Source organism: Zootoca vivipara, chromosome 16, assembly GCF_963506605.1.
Source record: "Zootoca vivipara chromosome 16, rZooViv1.1, whole genome shotgun sequence".
NCBI classification, from domain to species: Eukaryota; Metazoa; Chordata; class Lepidosauria; order Squamata; family Lacertidae; genus Zootoca; species Zootoca vivipara.
In genome coordinates, this window is record NC_083291.1 from 34,994,504 (window position 1) to 35,017,878 (window position 23,375).

General features: G+C 47.1%; 1 protein-coding gene across 1 annotated transcript; it reads right to left on the reverse strand.

Moving 5' to 3' along the window:
- Positions 1 to 2,281: 2,281 nt before the first annotated feature.
- On the reverse strand, positions 2,282 to 2,716 carry NANOS3 (nanos C2HC-type zinc finger 3). Its single transcript, XM_035097252.1, has one exon. It carries the CDS (start codon positions 2,714 to 2,716, stop codon positions 2,282 to 2,284), a length of 435 nt encoding a protein of 144 aa, XP_034953143.1.
- Between the last annotated feature and the right edge of the window lie 20,659 nt (positions 2,717 to 23,375).

Below are 23,375 nucleotides of genomic sequence, written 5' to 3' on the forward strand. Positions count from 1 at the left end.
CTTGGGGTGTATTAGATCCAAAGTTTTCCTTGATTCAAGAAAAGTGCTAGCTCTGGTACAGCTGCGAATGTACCTGAAAGAGATGATAAAATGCACACATTTTCCTCATCAAAAATCTATACAGCATTTTTTTTTCTACTTTGTATCCAGCTGTAATTGTAGGAATACAGCACCCCAGAATTCTTTGAGGCTAAAAACTGGAGAGCAGGAGTACTGTACTGTACCCCAGGAGCATGGCCAGTGGTGAGGGACGAGGGGCATTGTATTTCAACAACACTTGCATAGCTTCACATTGGCTACCCTTGCTGTAAGAGTAGCAATGGCAGGCAATGGCTGCTTATCTACATTTTTTTACTCATTTGAACCCAGGAACCTCCAGGTTTGAAAACCACTTCAGGATACAATAAAACTGTTATATTCCCTATTAAAGCTATCTATGGCTTTAGACATATTGTACTTTTAAAGGACACACACTCCAAGAATTCTGGGAGCTGTAACTTACCCCAAAAGAGCTATAACTCCCAGCATCCTTAACAAACTACAGCTTCCTGGGTGCTGCTTTTTCTGGGTGTTTTAAATGTATGGTGTGCACTCAGCCTAAGCCTAGACTCCACTTTGGGTATGAGCTTTGGTGTACATGCACACTTCTTCAGATACTTGATATCAGATATCTGAAGAAGTGTGTATGCCCACCAAAGCTCATACCATAACAAACTTAGTTGGTCCCTAAGGTGCTACTAGACAATTTTTGGAAGGATACTTTAAGGACTTTTTTAGAAAGAAAAAAAATTTAAGGACTTGTTTCTTTTAAAGGAATTTTTTTGAAGAGTTTTTAAATAATCTTATTTATTTATTTAAAAAAACTTTTTTGTTAAGCACCTTTCATCATCCTCAAGTACCAGCACCAACCAAGAGTAATTTTAACCACCAATCAGAAAGAAGTCGCTCCAAAGCAGTGTTGTGGTGCAGAGACAGAAAGACAAGTCTTTGGGAGCAACCAGATTTTTATGTGTCAAACAAAAGCACCATGGATTGCCCTAAAAGTCCAGGGAACATTAGGTGCTTCTGAACGTCCTTTTCATTGGATATGCATCAATATGCATCAATATTATTTGCACCTGCAAAAGTTTGGGGGCTGTCCTACATACTTCCTTTCCCACTTGTCCTAGAACTTCCCAATGAAAAAAAAAAGGTGGGAAGGGAGAGATAACATACACACAAACCCAAACCTCGCAAAGTGGCACCATTAATATTTGCAAGATTCCACCAGCCCAGACTTGCTCTTCTGAAAAAGAACTTGCCCCCATCAAGAAGCAGGGATCCCCAAACGTGGCGCCAAGCAGGAGGAGCGGGGATTCGCCCAATTTCACACAAGGGGGGGGGTATCAATGCAGACTCCTTAAACGAGCAGATATTTTCCAAGCTCTGTAAATGGAGATGGAAAAACCAAACGCGGGCAACAGGGGGGAAGGGAAGAGAGCCCACAAAAATCCAAAGCTTTGGCAGCAGAGCGGAAGCTTCTTAAAGTGGCAGGCAGCTCTTTAGAACCCAAACCAGTAATGCAGGGGGGGAAACACACAATTTTGGCAGGGGATGAGCACACACTAAAAAGAATAAAGGGCGATCTCAAGTAAGTTTAGTCTTACTCTCCAGACAGCCGCTGCAGCCAGGCAGCAAGGTCTGGGGGCGAAAGGGCGCCGAGGATGGAGACCAAGGTCTGGTTGCAAGATCCGCCCGATGGGACAGTTTGCAAGAGCAGCGGCTCCCTCGCGGAACTGGCAGGGTGGAGTTGATCCCACAGCAAAGAAAGCTGGAGGCTGGAGCAAACACCAGATCGCCTCCGCTGCCGGATCCCCCGCCAGGGCTTCTATATACTGCGGGGAGCGAGCCGAGTAGAGCCCAGCCAGCGCGCGCCGCCGCCGCCCCCTTTTCCCTTGAGCGGAAGTGGGGCAGCCGCTCGTCATGCAGCTGCTGCGACTCCCAAGCCAGTGAGCAGCAAAGCACCAATGATGCCCATAGGACGAAACTCTCGCCTTCCAACTCTCTATCCGCCTCCTTTTCCTTCCCCGACTCCAGGGGGCCTTCCTCCTCCTAAACACCCAGACAAGGTCTGGCCATTTCGGATAGTGGGATTTCAGAGGTTGCTTTTCAAATGCGCTTAACAAACAAAAGGCGGCCCGGGGTGGTAGGGATAGGAAGAGGAAGAGAACTTGCCACCAGGTTGGAACCTTTGCTGCTGAAAGAGAAAACGAGAGAGAGAGAAGAGAATATTTCCCACCTTCTAATTTCTAAGAATTAGGAAAGGCTGGCTAGTTTTGAAGTTGCTTGCCTTCTTCCCGGCCGAATTCCGGATGCAGCTGTAGACGGACGTGTACCCCTTGTTGGTTAAAGGGCAGAACTTCCTCGTGTGCGCCCGATCCTGAGATGCCCCGCATTGAGGGCAAGTGTAATTTCTCAGGATCGGGCACTGCACCCTACCGGCCGAGTCCTTCAGCGCGTGCGACGCGTAGATGGCCCTCGACTCGCCGTTGTGCTTGCAGAAGGCGCAGTGGCGCGCCGGCCTGCTCTCCCCGGCAGGGGGCGCCTCCTTGCGCGGCGGCGGCGGCGCCTGGTCCGCGAACCCTCCCGGCAAGCTGCTCCTCGCGCTCCGCCAGCGCATCTCTTGCACCACGCGGGCCAGCTGGAAATAGTCCCTCCACAATTGGAAAGCTGCCATGATCGCCGCAGCCTGAGCTAGTCACCGAAGCCCTGGGCGCTCCTAAATGAAGCCATGTGCCGTTGTGGGGGCCCCGTCAAGAGCCAATAGCCTGAGAAGTCGTCCCCCCCCCGCTGCCCCCACCGTCAAGGAGACTGGAGCCAAGGAGTCTGCGAAGAAGAGTATGAATTGAAAGTGGAGATAAGAGATATACCTCCCCCCCCCCGTCTCTCTGTTTGCTTTGTAACAGATACAAAGCCTTTGGCTTCCAGAGTTGCTTCTTTAGATTGCAACTTACTTGCAAGGTTGCAAGTTGGAAGCATCTGTCTGTGCGAGTCTGCCTGTCTTTCTCTCTCTCTCACACACACACACATCACATACACACACACACAGAGAGAGAGAGTGTGTGTGCTGGATTTAGGTATAACTAAACAAGTATTAAACAAGTTTAGGTATAACTAAACAAGTGGGGACCCAGGTGCATAGCTGCCAAGTTATCCCTTTTTTAAAGGGATTTTCCCTTATGCTGAATAGGCTTCCTCGCGAGAAAAGGGAAAACTTGGCAGCTATGCCCAGGTGGCGCTGTGGGTTAAACCACTGAGCCTAGGGCTTGCTGATCAGAAGGTCAGCGGTTCAAATCCCTGTGACGGGGTGAGCTCCCGTTGCTTGGTCCCAGCTCCTGCCAACCTAGCAGTTTGAAAGCACGTCAAAATGCAAGTAGATAAATAGGAACCGCTACAGCGGGAAGGTAAACGGTGTTTCCGTGTGCTGCTCTGGTTCACCAGAAGTGGCTTTGTCATGCTGGCCACATGACCTGGAAACTATACGCCGGCTCCCTCAGCCAATAGTGCAAGATGAGCGTGCAACCCCAGAGTCGGTCACGACTGGACCTAATGGTCCCTTTACCTTTACCTTAAACAAGTACAGTATAGCTTAGGGCTCCACTCTCCTGGGGCCCCCCAAAAAATTTAAAGGAAAAAAAACCTGGATGTATTTTGATGAAATGCATATTTTGTTATGTGCAAATGGCTTTAGCTCCATAAATTACCATATAACATATATTCAACACAAAAAGCAGCTACAATTTGTTGTTGACAAAGGACAGCTGGACATATAAAGGGCCCCATTACCTTCAGTAGCTTAGGACAGGCATCCCCAAAGTGCGGCCCTCCAGATGTTTTGGCCTACAACTCCCATGATCCCTAGCTAACAGGACCAGTGGTCAGGGATGATGGGAATTGTAGTCCAAAACATCTGGAGAGCCGAAGTTTGGGGATGCCTGGCTTAGGGCCTCATCAAACCTAAATCTGGGCCTACACACACACAGAGAGAGAAACACACATGGGGAGAACAAGCTTCCCACAGCACCTTTCCTCCCACAAATATGCTGGATCAAACCGTGCAAAGTGAATCCATAAAGTGAACTTTGGAGCAATCATTTGTTTCTTTAATTTACATCCTGTCTTCCAGGCAGAGTATGTGGCTCTCTCCCATGCACGTTGCTGTAGCCCGGCCACAACCGAGTGTGAGGCAATTTAGGCTGAGAGGGAGAGTGGCTGGCCCAAGTCCATTCAATGAGCTTTATGGCTGAGTTGGGTTGGGTGGGATTTGAACCCAAGTCTCTCCTTGGCCTTAGTGGTCGTAAGGCCAATGGCTCATCTGGTGCAGCATCCTGTTCTCACATCAGCCAATCAGATGCCACTGGGAAGCCTGTCAAGCTGGACATGAGTGTAACACCACGCTCACCTGCGATTCCCTCCAACTGGTATTCAAGTGGCGTTCCTAGCCCAGCTGGTACCGGGTGTGGCGCTTGGGCGGCACCTCGTGCGGACTGCGCATGCACGGCATCCCGGGAGTGCGCAATCAGGTGCAGTCTGTATGGGGCCATTGCCAGCGCGCGGCCGTGTGGAGTGCGCACGTTGCACCAGGAAGTGATCTGACCATGGCACTTCTTTTGTTTCACTTTTACTTAGTGTCAGATCACCCACGTCACACAGCCATGGTGCCTAGCAGCCATTGATAGTCACATCCTTTATCAATTTGTCTAATTCTCTCTCTCTCTCTCTTTTTAATGAAGTAATAATAATAAATAAATAATAATAATAATGTGCACCCCACCTTCAAGACCATTACATTGTAACTATCCAACCTCCCAAAATTTCAACCTTTCTGTTTAAACCAGGCATCCCCAAACTTCGGCCCTCCAGATGTTTTGGACTACAATTCCCATCATCCCTGACCTCTTATCTAGGGATCATGGGAGTTGTAGGCCAAAACATCTGGAGGGCCGCCGTTTGGGGATGCCTGGTTTAAACAGTACAAATTCTACAAATATCTTGCATATCTCATCAAAATCCTTTCTCCTGCACATTCCCCCTCTTACCTTAATACCACATGTAAATTGATTATTAATAGCTTAATCCTCTTTTTTTAAGCCATCCAAATTTCTGGCTATGCCATGCCAACTGCTGGTGCTCAGTTGGGGGAATAAGCTGCACTTTCAACAGCAAAGGAAAACACAGCAATGCACAGTTGCATTGGATTGAGTTCTGGTCGGTGTCAAAGCACAATAAAAGCATCCACATTGGAAGACAAATGGTTTGGCTCTGTGCCAGAAGCTAAGCAGACTAGCAATTACCACCTTTTTTCTTTTTGTGCCACCATCAATATACTGTACACAAGGTAGGTTAGGTTAGGTCCTGACCATTTTAGCTGCACTTCGTTATCATTGGCACCAACGGAGTTTAATTTAGCCCTTATTAAATTTCCCAGACAATTACAATGTTAGCTTAACTGGATTGAAGTTTGGATTCAACCTGTAACGTCTGACGGGGTTTTAGAAGCGAATGGAATAAAATGAGGGCGCAATTCACGACCCTGTCACTTAAGGAGCTTAAATGCAACAGCAGGGAAGAGATTGTGACCGGGTGGGGAGGGGGAAGCAAGGGGTTAATGTGAGCAGATGAAGTTGCAGGAATTTAAGGTTACCAGTGTAAACTGACCTGTCCTGCACACTGTAAACTGTACTTTTCAAATATAATAATGGTGCAATGGATTTTTTAAAAAAAAGAAATGTATACAATTATTACCATAACGGTGAGGACATTAATTTGGGGCACAAGCTAGCCAAAATTTAGCATTTTAAAAGTACACTTTAATTAAATACGTAGAAGTGGCTTAATGAAGTGCTGAAAAGTTATGAGACCTCCTGCCTGAGCTGAGTGGAATTAATTCCTTTAATTTTTGTATGTATTCCGTATTTAAAATTGAATTATAACCAAAAAGGCAGACAAATTAGGTGTGTGATCTTATATCTCGAATTATACAGAACAGCACAGCCCTGCTAATATCATGTATTTTGCATTATTTTGATTGGTACGGGTTGCAACAGAATGGAATTAATTCTCCAGAGTGTGTGTTGGGCTTGCAACCTTCACAAAGACTTATGTTGGGCTGGATGCTAACCCTGCTCTTTCTGTGCGAGGAGCTTGATTCTAGTTTTAAGGTACAGCTAAAGTTAAAGGGTCTTGGTTGTAAGCTGCAGTTGTCAGATCTTTGTTGTCAAAAGAGAAGGGTGGTTTTTTTTTAGAATTTTGTACACTGAAAAACACCTTCAGGTGCTCATCAACATTTTCTTGGCTCATGGAATGCCCTTCTTTTGGGAATTGTTGTTGTTTAGTCGTTTAGTCGTGTCCGACTCTTCGTGACCCCATGGACCAGAGCACGCCAGGCACTCCTGTCTTCCACTGCCTCCCGCAGTTTGGTCAAACTCATGTTTGTAGCTTCGAGAACACTGTCCAACCATCTCGTCCTCTGTCGTCGTCCCCTTCTCTTTGTGCCCTCCATCTTTCCCAACATCAGGGTCTTTTCGAGAGAGTCTTCTCTTCTCATGAGGTGGCCAAAGTATTGGAGCCTCAGCTTCAGGATCTGTCCTTCCAGTGAGCACCCAGGGCTGATTTCCTTCAGAATGGATAGGTTTGATCTTCTTGCAGTCCATGGGACTCTCAAGAGTCTCCTCCAGCACCATAATTCAAAAGCATCAATTCTTCGGCGATCAGCCTTCTTTATGGTCCAGCTCTCACTTCCATACATCACTACTGGGAAAACCATAGCTTTAACTATACGGACCTTTGTCGGCAAGGTGATGTCTCTGCTTTTTAAGGTGCTGTCTAGGTTTGTCATTGCTTTTCTTCCAAGAAGCAGGCGTCTTTTAATTTCATGACTGCTGTCACCATCTGCAGTGATCAAGGAGGCCAAGAAAGTAAAATCTCTCACTACCTCCATTTCTTCCCCTTCTATTTGCCAGGAGGTGATGGGACCAGTGGCCATGATCTTGGTTTTTTTGATGTTGAGCTTCAGACCATATTTCGTGCTCTCCTCTTTCACCCTCATTAAAAGGTTCTTTAATTCCTCCTCACTTTCTGCCATCAAGGTTGTGTCATCTGCATACCTGAGGTTGTTGATATTTCTCCCGGCAATCTTAATTCCGGCTTATTTTTATGGGAATACTTTCACTAATTGTACAATGCTGAGTGGAGGAGAATGCCTCTGTTTCTTCTCTCCTACAAGGCAAGGAGCCTTTTCTACAATGATTTTGCTAAAATGTAGTGAACCTGGAATACCTCAGAACTGAGCAGGGGCATGAAAACGGTAATTTTAAAAATGACAGCCAGAATTTTCATTGGAGTGTTTATATTAAACCAACAATTCTTTTTTTTCTGATTCTCTTGATATGTTGCTTTATACTATTCATTAATAAATGAGTTTGTTGTTTAATATTATAGATATGTAAAGAACTGAGCAGGAACCATTTGTAGGGGGTGGAATTACAGGATTAAGGATGTGCAAATTGCCTATACATTAACCCAGAACATTTGAGGCAGCTCAGGGAACAAACACCAGAAAGGCAAAAAAGGGAGGTTTTTTGTTTGTTTTGTTTTTGTTTGTTTAAATGGAAAACTACCCCAAAGTGCCAAATCTGTCAAATCAAGGGACGCTCAGAGGTCCATGGGCCAGGAGTTAGTCACCCTGCACTAAATGAATGGTCAATACACATTTGTTTATTCAGACAAATACAAGGAAATCAAGTGGGGAAATAGAATATCATGGTTCAGGAAAGCTTTTTACCAGGTTAACTGGGTTTGAATCCATTTGTGAAATGGAGCAGTGAAATGTTAAGTATGAAGCACAGAGACGGGTTCCTTTTGTTATTGAATAGTTATTGTAAGAGTACTTCATTAGGGGGTATTCTGATTTTTATTTCCCCCCCTCTTGCCCCTTGCTTTGTGTAACATATGCCCAATGAACAGCTCTGGAGAACTTGGAAGCTTGCCGTGCTTTTGTGAGAATTTCCAATACAAGGGACCTCTGACCGTTAAGTCCAGTCGCGGATGACTCTGGGGTTGCGGCGCTCATCTCACTTTACTGGCCGAGGGAGTCGGCGTACAGCTTCTGAGTCATGTGGCCAGCATGACAAAGCCACTTCTGGCAAAGCAGATCAGCGCACGGAAACACCGTTTACCTTCCTGCCAGAGCGGTACCTATTTATCTACTTGCACTTTGACGTGCTTTCAAACTGCTAGGTTGGCAGGAGCAGGGACTGAGGAACAGGAGCTCACCCCATGGCGGGGATTCGAACTGATGACCCCATGGCGGGGATTCGAACTGCTGACCTTCTGATTGGCAAGCCCTAGGCTCTGTGGTTTAGACCACAGTGGCACCCGCGTCCCACATTACAGGTATTACGTTGCTCCAAATAGTGACACATGTAGAGGGGGGGGGGAGCTGCCCTCCTGACACTGCCATTACTGCTCCTTACCTGCAGGATGATTGGGGAAGATGGTGATAACTGGGCACTGTGGCTGCCCTGGCAAAAGCACCCGATTGGCAGCAACTATGCTGCTTTGCCCCTTGCTGTGGCCCTCCATCTGAGGGAGCCACGCAGTGTGCCCGGCTAGCCCGCCATCACAATAACGAGAGCACGCGCCTGTCCTGCTGCGGCGCCACAGCAGCAGCTGCGAGAGCGGGGCTGAAGCTGCTGCTGTGCGGCCGGGCAAAGGCTGCGCAGGACCAGGCTCCGGCGCTGTGAGGGGTGCGTCCAAGCGGCCGGCTGCTTGCCCTGCAGGCCGCGCCGCCTCGCATCTCCCACGTTTCGGCCACCTCCTTCCTCCCAGCAGGAGACTTGTGATGCGCCTTCGGCAGAAAGTGCAGAGGGAGCGCGTGCCGGGCGGCACTTTCAGGTGCAGCTCTCGGAGCCCCCCCATCACCCCGCCGCAGAAGCTTCCCGCTCCGCTGCCTGACACCCCTCTCCCGTTTCTCCCGTGCAGGGAGGGGGCGGCAAAGGCTCCTTTGCGCCACGGCGCTGGATGGGCTTAAGACGGCCCTGATAGATGATCTGTTGTCACCTTAACATCTGTTGTGGCCCCTCCCCTCCCATGCCTTGGCCCCGCCCCTTGCCCCCCCCAGTTTTGATCCGGGGTACGCCCCTGTTCCACATAATCCAAAATTACTACAAAACCCTAATTAAAACAGTGCAATACGGTACAATATAACAAGTAAAATAAGATGACTTAAAAGACATTCCATTTAAGGCCAAAATCACTCTAGAGAAGAAACTGTTTCTTGAGACGGCTCATTCTTGCCTGCATTGTCCTATATCTCCGTCCCGGTGGCAGGAGCTTGAAGAAACAGTGACCAGGGTGCGTTGGATCTCTTGATATATCTAGTTCTTTTCTATGGCACCTGGTGGTATCGATTTGTTCTAAGGTGGATAGTAAGCAGCCAATAATGCTCTCTGCTGTTTTAATAATTCTGCACAGCCCTGCTCTATCCTGAGAAGTACAGCTTCCGTACCACACACATAAACCATACGTGAGCACGCTCTGTATGGCACAGTGATAGAAGGCAAGCAGCAGCTTTTGTGAAAGATGGTTTTTCCTTAGAATTCTCAAAAAGTACAGTCTCTGCTGCGCCTTCTTCACAAGCCCCCTTGTATCAACACTCCAGGACAGATCCTCCTGTAGCTCAATGTCTAGAAATCTAAATATTGTTACCCTCTCCACACAGATTCCGTCAATCAAAAGTGGCTGGACCTCGTTCTTCTGTCTCCTAAAGCTCCTTTGTTTTCTTTGTATTTATGAGCAAGTTAGGCACAGCACAGCGCCCAGAGCTCAGAAACTGCTCACGCTAATGAAATTCCCTGTCGTGAAATGTGCCTAGAACAATGGAAGTTTCGAACTCTGCCTGCAATGCAAGGACCTTTTTGCCCGATGTGGGATTCGAACCCATGACCCTGAGATTAAGCGCCTCATGTTTTACTGACTGAAAGTGAAACAACCAAAGCCACAATAGGGTGCTATATTTACAGTACTAGTATCAACTAAAAAGGTTACAAACAGTTAAGATTTGTCCATGTCTTCAAGCTGGACAAAGCAAAGATGGTTGTGGACAGGGGACATGGAGTAAAATCTGGGCATAGTGGAAAGACCCCAAATTGTGATACAGCGGTACCTCTGGATGCGAACGGGATCCGTTCTGGAGCTCCGTTCGCATCCAGAGCACTACGGAACCTGAAGCGCCAAACCTTCCGCATGCTCGCCGCGCGATTTGGCGCTTCTGCACATGCACGTGATGTCGTTCGGCGCATCTGCGCATGTGCGAATCGCCCAACCCAGAAGTAACCCGTTCTGGCACTTCCGGGTTCGGCGAGTTCGTAACCCGTGATGTACGCAACCCGCAGTGAACGTAACTGTAGGACTGTACAGTATTTGCAACTTTTTTTTAAGTCTACAAAGGCAAAACACTTTATAACAGTCTTAAAATGTGATGTGTTGTATCCTAGGTGTATAACAGATTCTGTGTCACAGCAAAGGCAGAGCAAATCTGTAGCATCGTTACAAACCATAGATTTGTCGTCTTTTCTTCTTTTAACCCTTACTCCCAGTTCTTTTGTCGTTGCTTTTAATATCCAGTCCGAAATAGAGTTCTGGAGAATTAAAGAGCTCCCTTGCTATCTCTGTTATTATTGTTGTAATAAACCTATTGCTTATTGCAGCTTCACATCAAATCTGCCACATCTTTTCGCAAAAGACAAACCTCTGGATTTATTTGTTTTTAATGTACATCTTTATTGAAGAAGTTGCATATGAAAGGATGAATTTTATAGCAAAGTAAAAACGAATCAAAACAACGGTGCCACCTTTCAGTCGATATCTAAACTTGGTAGTACTGTACAGTAATAGTGTTATGAGTTTGTGGGTGCCAGACCTCTACATTCCTGCATCCAGCCAATGTTAACAGCTAATCCAGCCAAGCCTAGCCTCCTGGTGAGGTGCAGAGACCACAGAAAGGCATCTGTGGGAGAAACAAATGCGTGGGGTCCCTCCCTCAACTCAGATAGTGAGAAGGAAGAAAGCCAGAGTTGAGCGTTAGGAGTTATGTGAGCTAGAAGCTGGGTGCAAAAGTGGCAGGCTGGGAAAGCAGAAGAGAGAGGGAGCCATGCTTGAATCTCTGCTTGAATCAAAGGCTGTGATGCTGATACTGTGAGCCCCTCCATCGTAGGCTCAGGTGGTATATATGAGGTGTTTATTGGCTTGCTTTGTTTTTATTACGTATTTTGTGTTTTTTATCTCGCATTTTTATGCTGCGAACCATCCTGAGATCTACAGATGAAGGGCAGTATACCAATTTAATAAATAATAATAATTATAATTATAATCACAGGCTCCACAGTGCCTCATTTCGAAAAGGAAATGAGCACCAACCTATGGGTGAGCGCCTGGAACCCCTGGAATCTCACCCCACTTGGAGATTGGGGTGGCGTGCGGCAATAGACCTGAAATTTACAGCACGGAACAGCCCCCACTGCAGAGGAAAAAATATTATCACAGTCATCACCTTTTAAAAAAAATTAATTTTTTTATTGAGCTTTTAGAATATAACAGAAAAAGATAAATAAAACAAAACATGCTTCCAAAACATAATAATAAATATACAAATAATAATAATAATAATATATAAATAATATATAAATAATACAACAAAAGAAAAAAAACTACCACACAAAACGAAATAGATAATTCCCTCTCACCCTTCACCTCCACCCCACCCCTGTGTGACTTCCAGCCTTTTCTCTAATTTGACATTAATTTCCCAAAAGAATTTTTTGTATACCTTTTTAGCTATCTTGTATCTTGATTATTTATATTACTTGAACCCTTCACCTGTCTGCTAATAGGTTGGGGTTTTCCACAATTTTTTTCTTATAATCATTAATTCCCCCCCCCAATCTTTATCGACTTTATATTCAGGTATCCCTTTAGCTTCTCCTATTTTGCTTGCCATATTCTGATATCTTATTAACTTGATTTGCCAATCCTCTATCTTTGGAATTTCTACACTTTTCCAACTTTTTTTGCTATGAGAAGTCTCGCAGATGTGGTTGCATACATAAACACTTACCCCCCTCCCTGATCTCCTCACTTAATATTCCTAGAAAAAAAATTCAGGATTCTTTTTAAAAGAATATTTCAAAATTTTCTTTAGCTCTACATAGATATTTTCCCAATATTTCTTGATTAATTTACAACTCCACCAAATATGTATTCATCACAGTCATCACCTAATTCCCCCTTCGACACCTTACTTACCTAGTATCTGAGAAATCGCCCTCACCTTGAAGGTAGAGGAGTAGCCAGACTCTCTTTCCCACTGGGTCAAAATATGGATAGGAGTGGGCCAGGGTTTCCTGACCGCATTGGAGGACAAGGGAGCCCCTTAGATGTTTCTACACCCCAAGCTTGTCTCCATCTCTACTTCTAAGGCAGAACCTGTCTTTGGGCAAGTACTGCCCTAGGGATGTGAACATCCTAACAATATTCAGCTAATAATTACTCATGGAAAACAAACGTATTTACCATATTCCATGAGAACAGACCTGACCCTCCTTTCTAAGGCTAGCAGAAAGCATGCGTTGCTTTTAGGCAGGCTACTGAACTACAGAAATACTGAGGCGAGGGGGAGCCTTTGAGATATTCCAGGCCACTTCTGTGCATTTTTACCTATAGTCCAAAAGGGGTCATGTCTTCCTTTTATGTATGGTGTGTTAAGGATCCCATATACATACAGTGGAACCTCGGTTTATGAACACCTCGGTTTATGAATTTTCGGTTTATGAATGCCGCGGACCTATCTGGAACGGATTAATTCACTTTCCATTACTTTTAATGGGAAGGTTCGCTTCAGTTTATGAACGCTTCAGTTTATGAACAGACTTCCGGAACCAATTACACCCATGTTTCAGTTTATGAACGCTTCAGTTTAAGTACTTTGCGGACCCGTCTGGAACGGATTAATCAACTTTCCATTACTTTCAATGGGAAAGTTCGCTTCAGTTTATGAACGGTTACTCCACGGACCGTCTGGAATGGATTAATCCGCTTTCCATTACTTTCAATGGGAAAGTTCGCTTCAGTTTATGAACAGACTTCCGGAACCAATTGTGTTCATAAACCGAGGTACCACTGTATATGTATATGGGGTCCTATGTAAATATCTCCTTTTTTGTTGATTAGGTTTTGGGGGCAGGGTCCAGGATGCTCAGATTACTGCCACCAGACCTCCCCTTTCATGATGTACCTATGATGAATTTAGGGAGGGCGGTCTTGGGCTACACCCCTTCTGTGACGTATGGGTGATACTTCTGGGAGGTGGGCTGAAACAAATTTCAAATTTCTATTTAAGGGCAGGACACCTTTGTTTGGGGTTCCTTCCTTGTCCTCCTGCGGAAGGACCCTGTTGCAACAACAAAAATAAAGGCTTTGGTTCTCAAACTTCTCTGGTTGGCCTCTGTTATATATTCTCCGACCGATGGAGAACCCAATAAGGCTCTTGTGTACCCCATAAGGGAATAAGGGCAGATTTTTGCTTATAACAGATGAAACAAGCAAAAAGATGCACGCTCTGCATTGACCACACCTATTGGCTCTCAAGGCTGAGTTTTGGACTGGATTTGACCCAGAACTCCCTAGATGCTGATTCCTTCTTATGTGATCTTCAAGCAGTGCAGGACTGTTCTTTGAACTGCTTGTGCAGGTAGTAGGAAAGGTGGCCTTGTGGCGAGACTGTTTTTGCACCTTCCATCTTTGTGCGCTGCAGTCCCTGGGAACATGCTGGTCCAGTGTGTGCCTTCCAGCCACAGTTGCATTCACTGATCAGTGAGCTTCTCCTCCAGCATCACAACCCACCGACAGAATGAATGTTGATTGTGACTTTCTAGGTTTCCAAAACTCTGACTGAAGATAGCCGATGTCCTGGTGACAGGATTTTGCAGAGAATTACATGGTGTGTGTGTGTGTGTGTGTGTGTGTGTGTGTGTGTGTGTTTTAAAGTGCTCCAGTTCCTGGGGAAGAAGCCAAGGACCAAAGGTGCAAAGGGGAAAACACCTGTCCTTTTGAATGTTTAGAAAGAAACAAGGGGCACAGCAGAATCGCAGCCTGCAGAACGTACCCAGTTCCCAAGTCCCCAGTTCATGGGAAATCCTGGCCTTGTTTGCTTCAGCCTGTTTTGTGCCTGGGGGACATCAAGATTGGTGGGACAGAATACAGGGAGTCAAAGTGATAGGTAAAGGTAAAGAGACCCCTGACCATTAGGTCCAGTCGTGACTGACTCTGGGGTTGTGCGCTCATCTCGCATTATTGGCTGAGGGAGCCGGCGTATAGCTTCCAGGTCATGTGGCCAGCATGACAAAGCCGCTTCTGGCAAACCAGAGCAGCACATGGAAACGCTGTTTACCTTCCCGCTGTAGCGGTTCCTATTTATCTACTTGCACTCTGATGTGCTTTCGAACTGCTAGGTTGGCAGGAGCTGGGACCGAGCAACGGGAGCTCACCCCGTCACAGGGATTCGAACCGCCGACCTTCTGATCAGCAAGCCCTAGGCTCAGTGGTTTAACCCACAGCACCACCTGGGTCCCTAAGTGATAGGTGGAGCCCAAGCAAAGGACATTCAGAGTCAACTAATGCTAGCTTTGCCCCCATCATCTTCTCTGCTGAGCTCTACAAGGCAGGCCCTGAGATGGAGGAGGAGGAGGAGGAGGAAAAAGCTGACAGCCAGGGCGATCTCATGAACAGGTTAGAAGACAAGCTGGTCATGGGTGGGTGAGGACAGACTGCCCTAATAGACCAGTCTTCACGGCTCTCAAAGGAATATGGCCCTGGCCTGAAATAAGGTGGCCTACCCGTGGTCATCAGAACCAGAGTAAGAAATCAGGGTTTAATATGGGGTTGGCAACATGGGCATAGCCAGGATTCATATAAAACCACAAAATATATAATCAAAATAAAAACAATAACCTCCCCCCCCCAAAAAAAGAAAACTACATTTTAAAAGGGCATAGGATGCCAATCAGATCAACCAAAGGCCTGGTTAAAACGGAATGTTTTTGCCTGGCGCCTAAAGGTGTCTAATGAAGGTGCCAGACAAACTTCCCTGGGGAGAGCATTCCACAGACGGGGAGCCACTGCAGAGAAGGCCCCGTTCTCGTGTTGCCACCCTCCAGACCTCTTGAGGATGAGGCGCACAAAGAAGGGCCTCAGAAGATGATCTCAGGTTTCGGGTAGGTTGATATAGAAAGAGGCTGTCTTTGAGGTACAGTATTGGTCAGTTAGTTAAGTATCTTTATTTATTTACTTGATGGGGAGCAACTGCACCCCCCTGGCTACGCCCATGGTTGAGGAGTGTGGTGGTGTTAGCAATGTATTAGTCTGCTTTGCCATGTGCCAATGACCCTGCCTTCTAGTGTGGTGTTCTGGTCAGAGATAGGGAGGGCTAATGAAAATCTCTGCATACCTTCTTGAAGGTTTGTGGAACCACAGCTGCCTAGGCTTCCGCTGAATCAGAAGAGTGTAAAGTGTCTAGGTTGCAAGAGGACAGAACTGGGAACCCTAGAGACGCATGGGTCACACACTGCCCCCTCTCTGATGATATCACGTGAGCAGATGAAGTTTACATACACACCGTGGCATTTTCATCCATGGAGCTTAAATCACCTTCTTTTGCACTATTTAAGCAAAAACCTGGCTTGTATGAAAGCACAAGGTAAAAATGGAAGAGAGTGACTTGCGTCGTGACAACGAGCATCCTGGCGAACGTAGGTTGGACATGTCCCATTGAAATAAACTGAAGCGAGTCCTGCTTCAGATCTCCTTGCAGGCATACCTTTCACACAACTTCACATTTCTCTAGGCTGAGCACATGCTGCTTAGCAAACCATTTCTTTGCACTCTCAACTCCGCCAACTTGGCTGTCCTTTGGCTGGTAGCTTCCTTCGCTTCCAAGTGCTGCACAGGCCACAAGGTACACTCAACAGTCGATGGTTTGACCCCAGTGACAAAACTCACCGACAGCGTTGAATGTTCCACGAGACCCACTCTTTTGCTTCGTGTACGAGAGAGAGAGAGAGAGAGAGAGAGAGAGAGAGAGAGAGAGAGAGAGAGAGAGAGAGGGATGTTAAAACAGGTGATGATCAAGCAGTTTGTACAAGTGGTACCTCGACTTACGAAGACGATCCGTTCCGCGGTCGTCTTCGTAAGTCGAAGCGCCGCTACGGCACATGCGCAAAGCACGATTTCGCACTTCTGCGCAGGCACAGAACGCGCATGCCAGGTGCGCACACCGAAAAAACTTCCGGAGGCTTCGACTTCAGAAGTCGAAGCCTTCGTAAGTCGAAGCCTTCGTAAGTCGAGGTATGACTGTATAGGATGCTGTATGAGCCTCAAAGCCACACACAGGAGGAAAAAACAAAAACAAAGCACACCTACCGGACCTTTCAGGGCTCTTGCAAGAGTGAAGGAAATAATAGATGTATCACCAGAGCATAAACATTCCATCGTGCAGCCTTGGGTGCTTTGCAGAATTGTGAGCAGGCCCACTCAACCCTTTTTGTGACAGAGACACTGTGGTTTTTTAACAGCTATAGGATGGGCAACAAAAAAAACCCTCAAACCATCTTATTCTGGCAAGGGCAAACAACATCACCTCTTGAATTTCTGCCTGCAATGTAGCTGTTCAAGGCACATTGGAGTTCTGCAAAAAACATAAAACAGAAGTCCTATCTAAGCTGGGGAGCCACTCCCTGCAACTCTCTCCGAGTTCCCCTTTATGTAACTCTTGCGCCAAGCAAGCCAACTGCCCTTTAGGGAAGTTGAAGAAGCTGGTTCGTTGTTTCCATTGGAGGCTGCTGATGAGAGGAAAGCTCTCAGCCTTCTTTGGATCAGGACCACTGGCGGTCATATGAATACTGTAGGCTCATGCAACAATGAGATGCTCAGTTTTTCTGGCGCTGGTTGCAACAAAGTGAGGAAAGAGCCAGTTGCATCATCAGCCTTAGGGCACCCAGCCTCTGCCCTGTCTGGGTGCCACTTTGGAGAGAGAGAAATGACTAGGACTGGGCTTGGTTTTTTGTTTCTTGCTCGCTTCATTGCAACGGCAAAAAATAAAGGCTTTGCTTCTCAAACTTCTCTGGTTGGCCTCTGTTATATCTCCGACCGATGGAGAACCCAAAAAGGGCTCTTGTGTACCCCATAAGGGCAGATTTTTGCTTATAACAATATCCTTTCCCAGAGCAATCGCAGGGCAGCTGCCCTTTTCACAGCCCAATCGACCTTGTGGGGTCATCTTGGAGGCAAAGGGGGATAATCTCATGAAAATCATGTTGTGAGGATCAAAAGACCGCAGTGGTGGTGGACATTGGGGAGGGATACAAATGTGAAGTAGAATCCAGGACTGGGCAATGTGCAGAGGGACAGTCTTGCTCAGCTGGTCATGCAAAACAAAACCAGCTGGCTGTGAGGCAGGAAAGGGGGCAGAATCCACCCCTTACCCCAAACACTGGGGGGGGGGTCACCAGAGACAAGGAGCAGGTTCAGTCTGCACCGGTAAGGTGTCCTCCCCTTTTCTTACCTCTCCTGTATGAATGGCTGCTGTTCAGCCCAATGGAGCGGGGCGGAGGAGAAGAGAAAACCCCAGCCTAGCCCCAAGAGCAGATAGCCAGCCTCCCTCCCCCCCCCCATCTCAATAAACCAGCAGACCTTCCTCTGTCACAGCCACCACCTTCCTCCACACAACAACAAAGATTTTGCTGGCAATAAACAAATGGCAGCAGCGAACTGCAGACAGCCAAGCAAGGCAATTTGTAGGAAGAGACGAACCAATTTATTATGGCAATCAGCTCAGGTCCACAAAAGCTGATTGCCATAATAAATTTGTTAAGTCTTTACGGTGCCACAAGGCTCTCATTTTTGATGCTGCCAGATAACATGGCTGGACACCTGTGGAGCTTGCAGCCCTATCTTCTTGCCCTGAAAAGAAAGAACAATGTTCCGCGCCCCACACAGAGTCCACACTCTCTCCATCTCTTCACTCCTAACCAACAGCAGCCAACAATAACGATACTTAGCACCCCTACTTAACATTTCAAAGTGCTACAATAAGAAACATTAACTCAAAGAACCCTGTTGTTATTCTCCCACTGGGACTGGAAGAGAACAAGAGGACATGATAGACGCCTTTAGGGTCGCCATATTTCAAAAAGCGAAAATCCAGACACAAAAGCTGTCGAGAATTTTTTGGGTTAAAATCACCAAAAAATGTTTTAAACTATTTTTTAGGAGGGGGGAGCAAAAAAAAAGCGTGACTTCCTCTCTCTCAATTCTAGAACTTTGCTGGCTGTGCAATGAAGCTGAATGTTGGAAGATTCAGGACAAACAAAATTAAGCATTTCTTTACTATTCTTCACCTAAACTATGGAATTCACTAAACACTAAACAACTTGGATGGGAAATTCATGGAGAAAGCCAAGGATAGCTTTTCTTCTGCCCTTTTGATAATGGCTTGCTTAAGGCCACCAGGTGATTTCATGACAGGGTTAGGATTTGAACCCAAGACTTCCTGGTTCAGTTTCAGTAGGCAAAAATTCTATGCAGGCTTACCTGACTGTTGAACACAGTTTGACTTAATTCAGCATACATAGTCTTCCTTCAGATTCTGCCATCTTTTTTCTAAGAGCCTAAAATCTCACATATCTGGGAGTGGGGAAAAACTGACTAGTTGCATAAACTCCACAGGTGGGGATGATTCTTGGCCCTGATCTTTCATCTCTTCAAGAGGTCAGGTTTCCACATCTGCCATATCGGGCAGGTAAGCCTATCACAGCTCAGCACACCTTAGGGCAGGCATCCCCAAACTTTGCCCCTCCAGATGTTTTGGACTACAATTCCCATCTTCCCCGACCACTGGACCTGTTAGCTAGGGATCATGGGAGTTGTAGGCCAAAACATCTGGGGGGGGCTGCAGTTTGGGGATGCCTGCCTTAGGGAGTTTTTAGGAGACCCCCACCCTCCTCACAGAGATAACAGTTCTCAGAGTGATCAAACCCTCTTTCCAGGGAACTCTGAGAACTGTAGCTCTGTGGGGGGAATATGGATCTCCTAACAACTCAGCACGGGTGGCACTGCGGTCTAAACCACTGAGCCTTTTGGGCTTGCCGATCAGAAGGTCAGCGGTTCGAATCCCCGCGATGGGGTGAGCTCCCATTGCTCGGTCCCAGCTCCTACCAACCTAGCAGTTTGAAAGCACCCCCCCCAAAAAAAAACGTGCAAGTAGATAAATAGGTACCACTCCAGTGGGAAGGTAAACGGCGTTTCCGTGCGCTGCTCTGGTTTCCATGTTCCATTGCGCCAGAGGTTTAGTCATGCTGGCCACATAACCTGGAAAAACTGTCTGCGGACAAACGCCAGCTCCCTCAGCCTGTAAAGCGAGATGAGCGACGTAACCCCATAGTCGTCTGTGACTGGACTTAACTGTCAGGGGTCCTTTATCTTTACCTTTTAACAACTCTCAGTATCCTTAACAACCTACCTACAGTAATTCTTTGAGGGAAGCCATGGCTTTTAAAAGTGATCTGATGCTGCTTTAAATGTGCAGTGCTGGCGGGCTCAGGATCTAACCTCCATGCAAACAAACCAGGATGAACGTTCAATAGACAGTTCATCCGGAACAGGGGTCAGCAAACTTTTTCAGCAGGGGGCCAGCCCACTGTCCCTCAGACCTTGTGAGGGGCCGGACTATATTTTGACCAAAAAAATGAATGAATTCCTATGCCCCACAAATAACGCAGAGATGCATTTTAAATAAAAGGACACATTCTACTAATGTAAAAAACACACTGATTCCCGGACCGTCCGTGGGCTGGATTTAGAAGGTGATTGGGCCAGATCCGGCCCCCGGGCTTTAGTTTGCCTACCCATGATCTGGAAGCACCCTGCTTTGATGGGAACAAAGAAGTGCCTCTTCCTGTCAGAGCCATGCCTGCCAAGTTCCGGCCTGAGAAATAAGGGACTGGACCGGAAGGTGCGCTGCCGCCATTTTGGAACTGGGCGGAGCATGCTCAGAAGCGACTTTTGATGCTGCTCTGCCCTGTTCCAAAATGGCCGCCGCACCAGAAGTCGCGCTGCAGCCATTTTGGAACTGGGCAAAGCAGCATCAAAAGTCGCTTCTGAGCATGCTCCGCCCAGTTCCAAAATGGCCACCGCGCCAGAATAAACCGGGGAAAAACAAAAAAATCCGGTTTTTCGGCTGGGGACAGCTGGAAAAACGGGGGTTTCCCAGGGAATACGGGAGACTTGGCAGCTATGGTCAGAGCACAGACAGATAACACTGGGCTAAATGGACAAATAAAATAGTCTGCCCGGATACAAGCGCTCTCCTGTGTTCTTGCCTCCCGAGCTGGTCTAATAAACTGTTCACACGATATGTTGCCTTGAGCGTGCTATGCACATAAGCTTGCTCACGCCAACCATGCGACTGTGGCATCGGGCATCACAATGAGCTAACGGGTCTTCAGGGTGCCATGGCACCCTTCTTTTCAGGCTGGTGAGCAGGCCAGCTCCAGCCCCACCACAAAGAGAACACAAAACATGGAGCAGGAGCAATGGAACAGGTTGCTGTCCTCGGGGAAAGCAGCTTGGGCTGGCTCCTTCCTTGGGAATCCCTGGGATGTTTTGGCTTGAAGCTCCTCCTGCCAATTCTTCACTAGGTGGCTTCCCACAGAAGAGGCAGCTGGCTGGAAAGATTAGCAGTGGCGACAGAAGAATTCTCTGAAAAGAAGAAGAGGAAAAGGACAGAGAACAAGGTTAACCAATAACGGCAACATTAATTTCCTGCTGACCTCACTCTTTACAATTCCACCATCATCACATATGTGTATGTACACACACACACACACACACACACACACACACGGATCTAGGTATAGTTCGGGGCTGGAATCAGTTTACTTAGTTCTAATATCTATGTCCTTCATAATACAGTGGAACCTCGGGTTACAAACGCTTCAGGTTACAAACTCCGCTAACCTAGAAATAGTACCTCAGGTTAAGAACTTTGCTTCAGGATGAGAACAGAAATCGTGTTCCAGCGGCGCGGCGGCAGCAGGAGGCCCCATTAGCTAAAGTGGTGCTTCAGGTTAAGAACAGTTTCAGGTAAAGAACGGACCTCCGGAATGAATTAAGTTCTTAACCAGAGGTACCACTGTACAGTAGAACCTCTACTTATCACCTCCTCTTCTTACGGTCGTTCCAAGTCGCAACCGCAGCAATCCCGGGAGTAACTGGCAGGTTTGCCGCCGTTCACACATGCGCAGGAGCGGCGATCGCCGTTTGCACATGCGCAGAAGTGAGCAATCGCCGCCCGCACCTGCGCACAACGGCGCCTCTCCCAGCGACCCATTTTGTCCTCCGGACAGACCTCTGGAACGGATTACGGTCGCAAATAGAGGTTCGACTGTAGTAGATGCACATATAAACCCCTTCAGATTAAATATACACCAACACACAACAAAGCCATTTTAAAAGCAAAATGGAACAAGGAGACTGATCCCCCAAAAACTACCCTGCCAAAATCTTGTCTAAATACTGTATAGACGTTTTATAAATGTTTTCAATTCTACTACCAGTAATGTTTCACCCACAACCAAAAATCCCCGCTTGGCACTCTTGAACTTTTCCAATAGAGGGCGCATGAGATCTGAGAAGCTCATGTCTCCCCGCTCAGCTGTGCACTCATGCTTAGGCAAATCCTAAGAAACAGTGATGAAGACCTGGAACTGGCAGACAAAGGGCGTGCTGAGGAGAGAAAAGTGCTCAGTTTCATGGGGAAGGCCAGCAGGCTCTGAATGCTTCCACCAATGCTGCCATAACAACCAGGACTCTTCATGGTATATAACAAGGGTTCCCAAACTTGGGTCTTCCAGCTGTTTTTTGGACTACAACTCCCATCATCCCTAGCTAGCAGGACCACTGGTCAGGGATGATGGGAATTGTAGTCCATAAACAGCTGGAGACACAAGTTTGGGAAACCCTGGTGTATAATTATTACCTGCCGCACAGGAAAGGGCAGATACCCAACTCTCCATTGCATGGTGCAGTGCAGTTGATACTATACTGGACCTAAGAAGAGAGCTCTGCTGGATCAGGCCAAAGGCTATGGCGGCCCAGCATCCTGTTCTTAGAATGGCTAACCAGATGGCTTATGGCAGGGGTGGCCAACTTCCAAGAGACAGCGATCTACTCACAGAGTTAAAAACTGGAAGGGATCTACCCTCCTTTTTGGGGTTCAGGTCAAAGTTGTTGAGCTTCTTTAGGGAAGAAAGCGATGTTGAGCTTTTTTATTTGGAAGGAAAGCCCTGTTTTTTGTGGTTCAGGTCATTTTAGGGGTGCAGGGCAAAGATGTTGAGCTTTTTTTAGGGCAGCCAAAGTTTTCTAGCTTCTTTTGGGGGAGCCACTGATCTACCAGTGGCTACCACAGACGTCCAGTGATCTACCGGTCATAGCTGCAAAGTTATCCCTTTTTTAAAGGGATTTTCCCTTATGCTGAATAGGCTTCCTCGCGAAAAAAGGGAAAACTTGGCAGCTATGCTACCGGTAGATCACGATCTACCTGTTGGACATGCCTGGCTTATGGGAAGCCTGTGAGCAGGACCTGAACAGAACAGCGCTCTCCCCACTTGGGATTCCCACCATTGGCATTTAGAGGTAGGCTGCCTCGGATAGTGGAACCAGGAACACGGACCCCAACTTCAAATCCCTGTTTAGCCGTGGTGCGGATCCCAGGACGGCCTTGGACCACTCACCTTTCTTCAGCCCAGCCTACCTTGCAAGGTCGTTGCGAGAATAAAAGGGGGAGGTAGCCCCCGTGTCCCTCTGAAGAAAGGGCAGGTACCCCAAATGTCAGATAATTAGTGTTTCCGTCATCGAACCCAGCGCCACAATGATTTAATTCTGGGAAAAGAGCTGTGTGTTTTGTGAAGCGGCAAGGCTCCTTCCGCTTGAAAGGTTTGGTTTTATTTTCCAAAGGAGGGGAATCTCCTCCCTGCATTTGGAGGTGGGCTTTTGTGTCAGATTGAGTACACGGAGCTGGCTGAGGTCTCCAGTTAAGTTTTATGTACCTGCGGAAGAGGAGAGGGAAGACAGGGCCGAACTGGAGGGGAGAGGAAATAACGGCCAAAGGGAAATCAAAAGGAAGATGAAAGAGCTCCCAGTGGCCCCTCAATCCCCACAGGCCAGCTGTGTGTTCACTTCAGCCAGACATCCCCATCATCAGAAATGAATGGGAAAGGGCTAACTGT

What these genes read in the sequence shown, in the direction of transcription:
- NANOS3 (XM_035097252.1), bottom strand. Translation starts at nt 2,716, where the DNA reads ATGGCAGCTTTCCAATTGTGGAGGGACTATTTCCAGCTGGCCCGCGTG.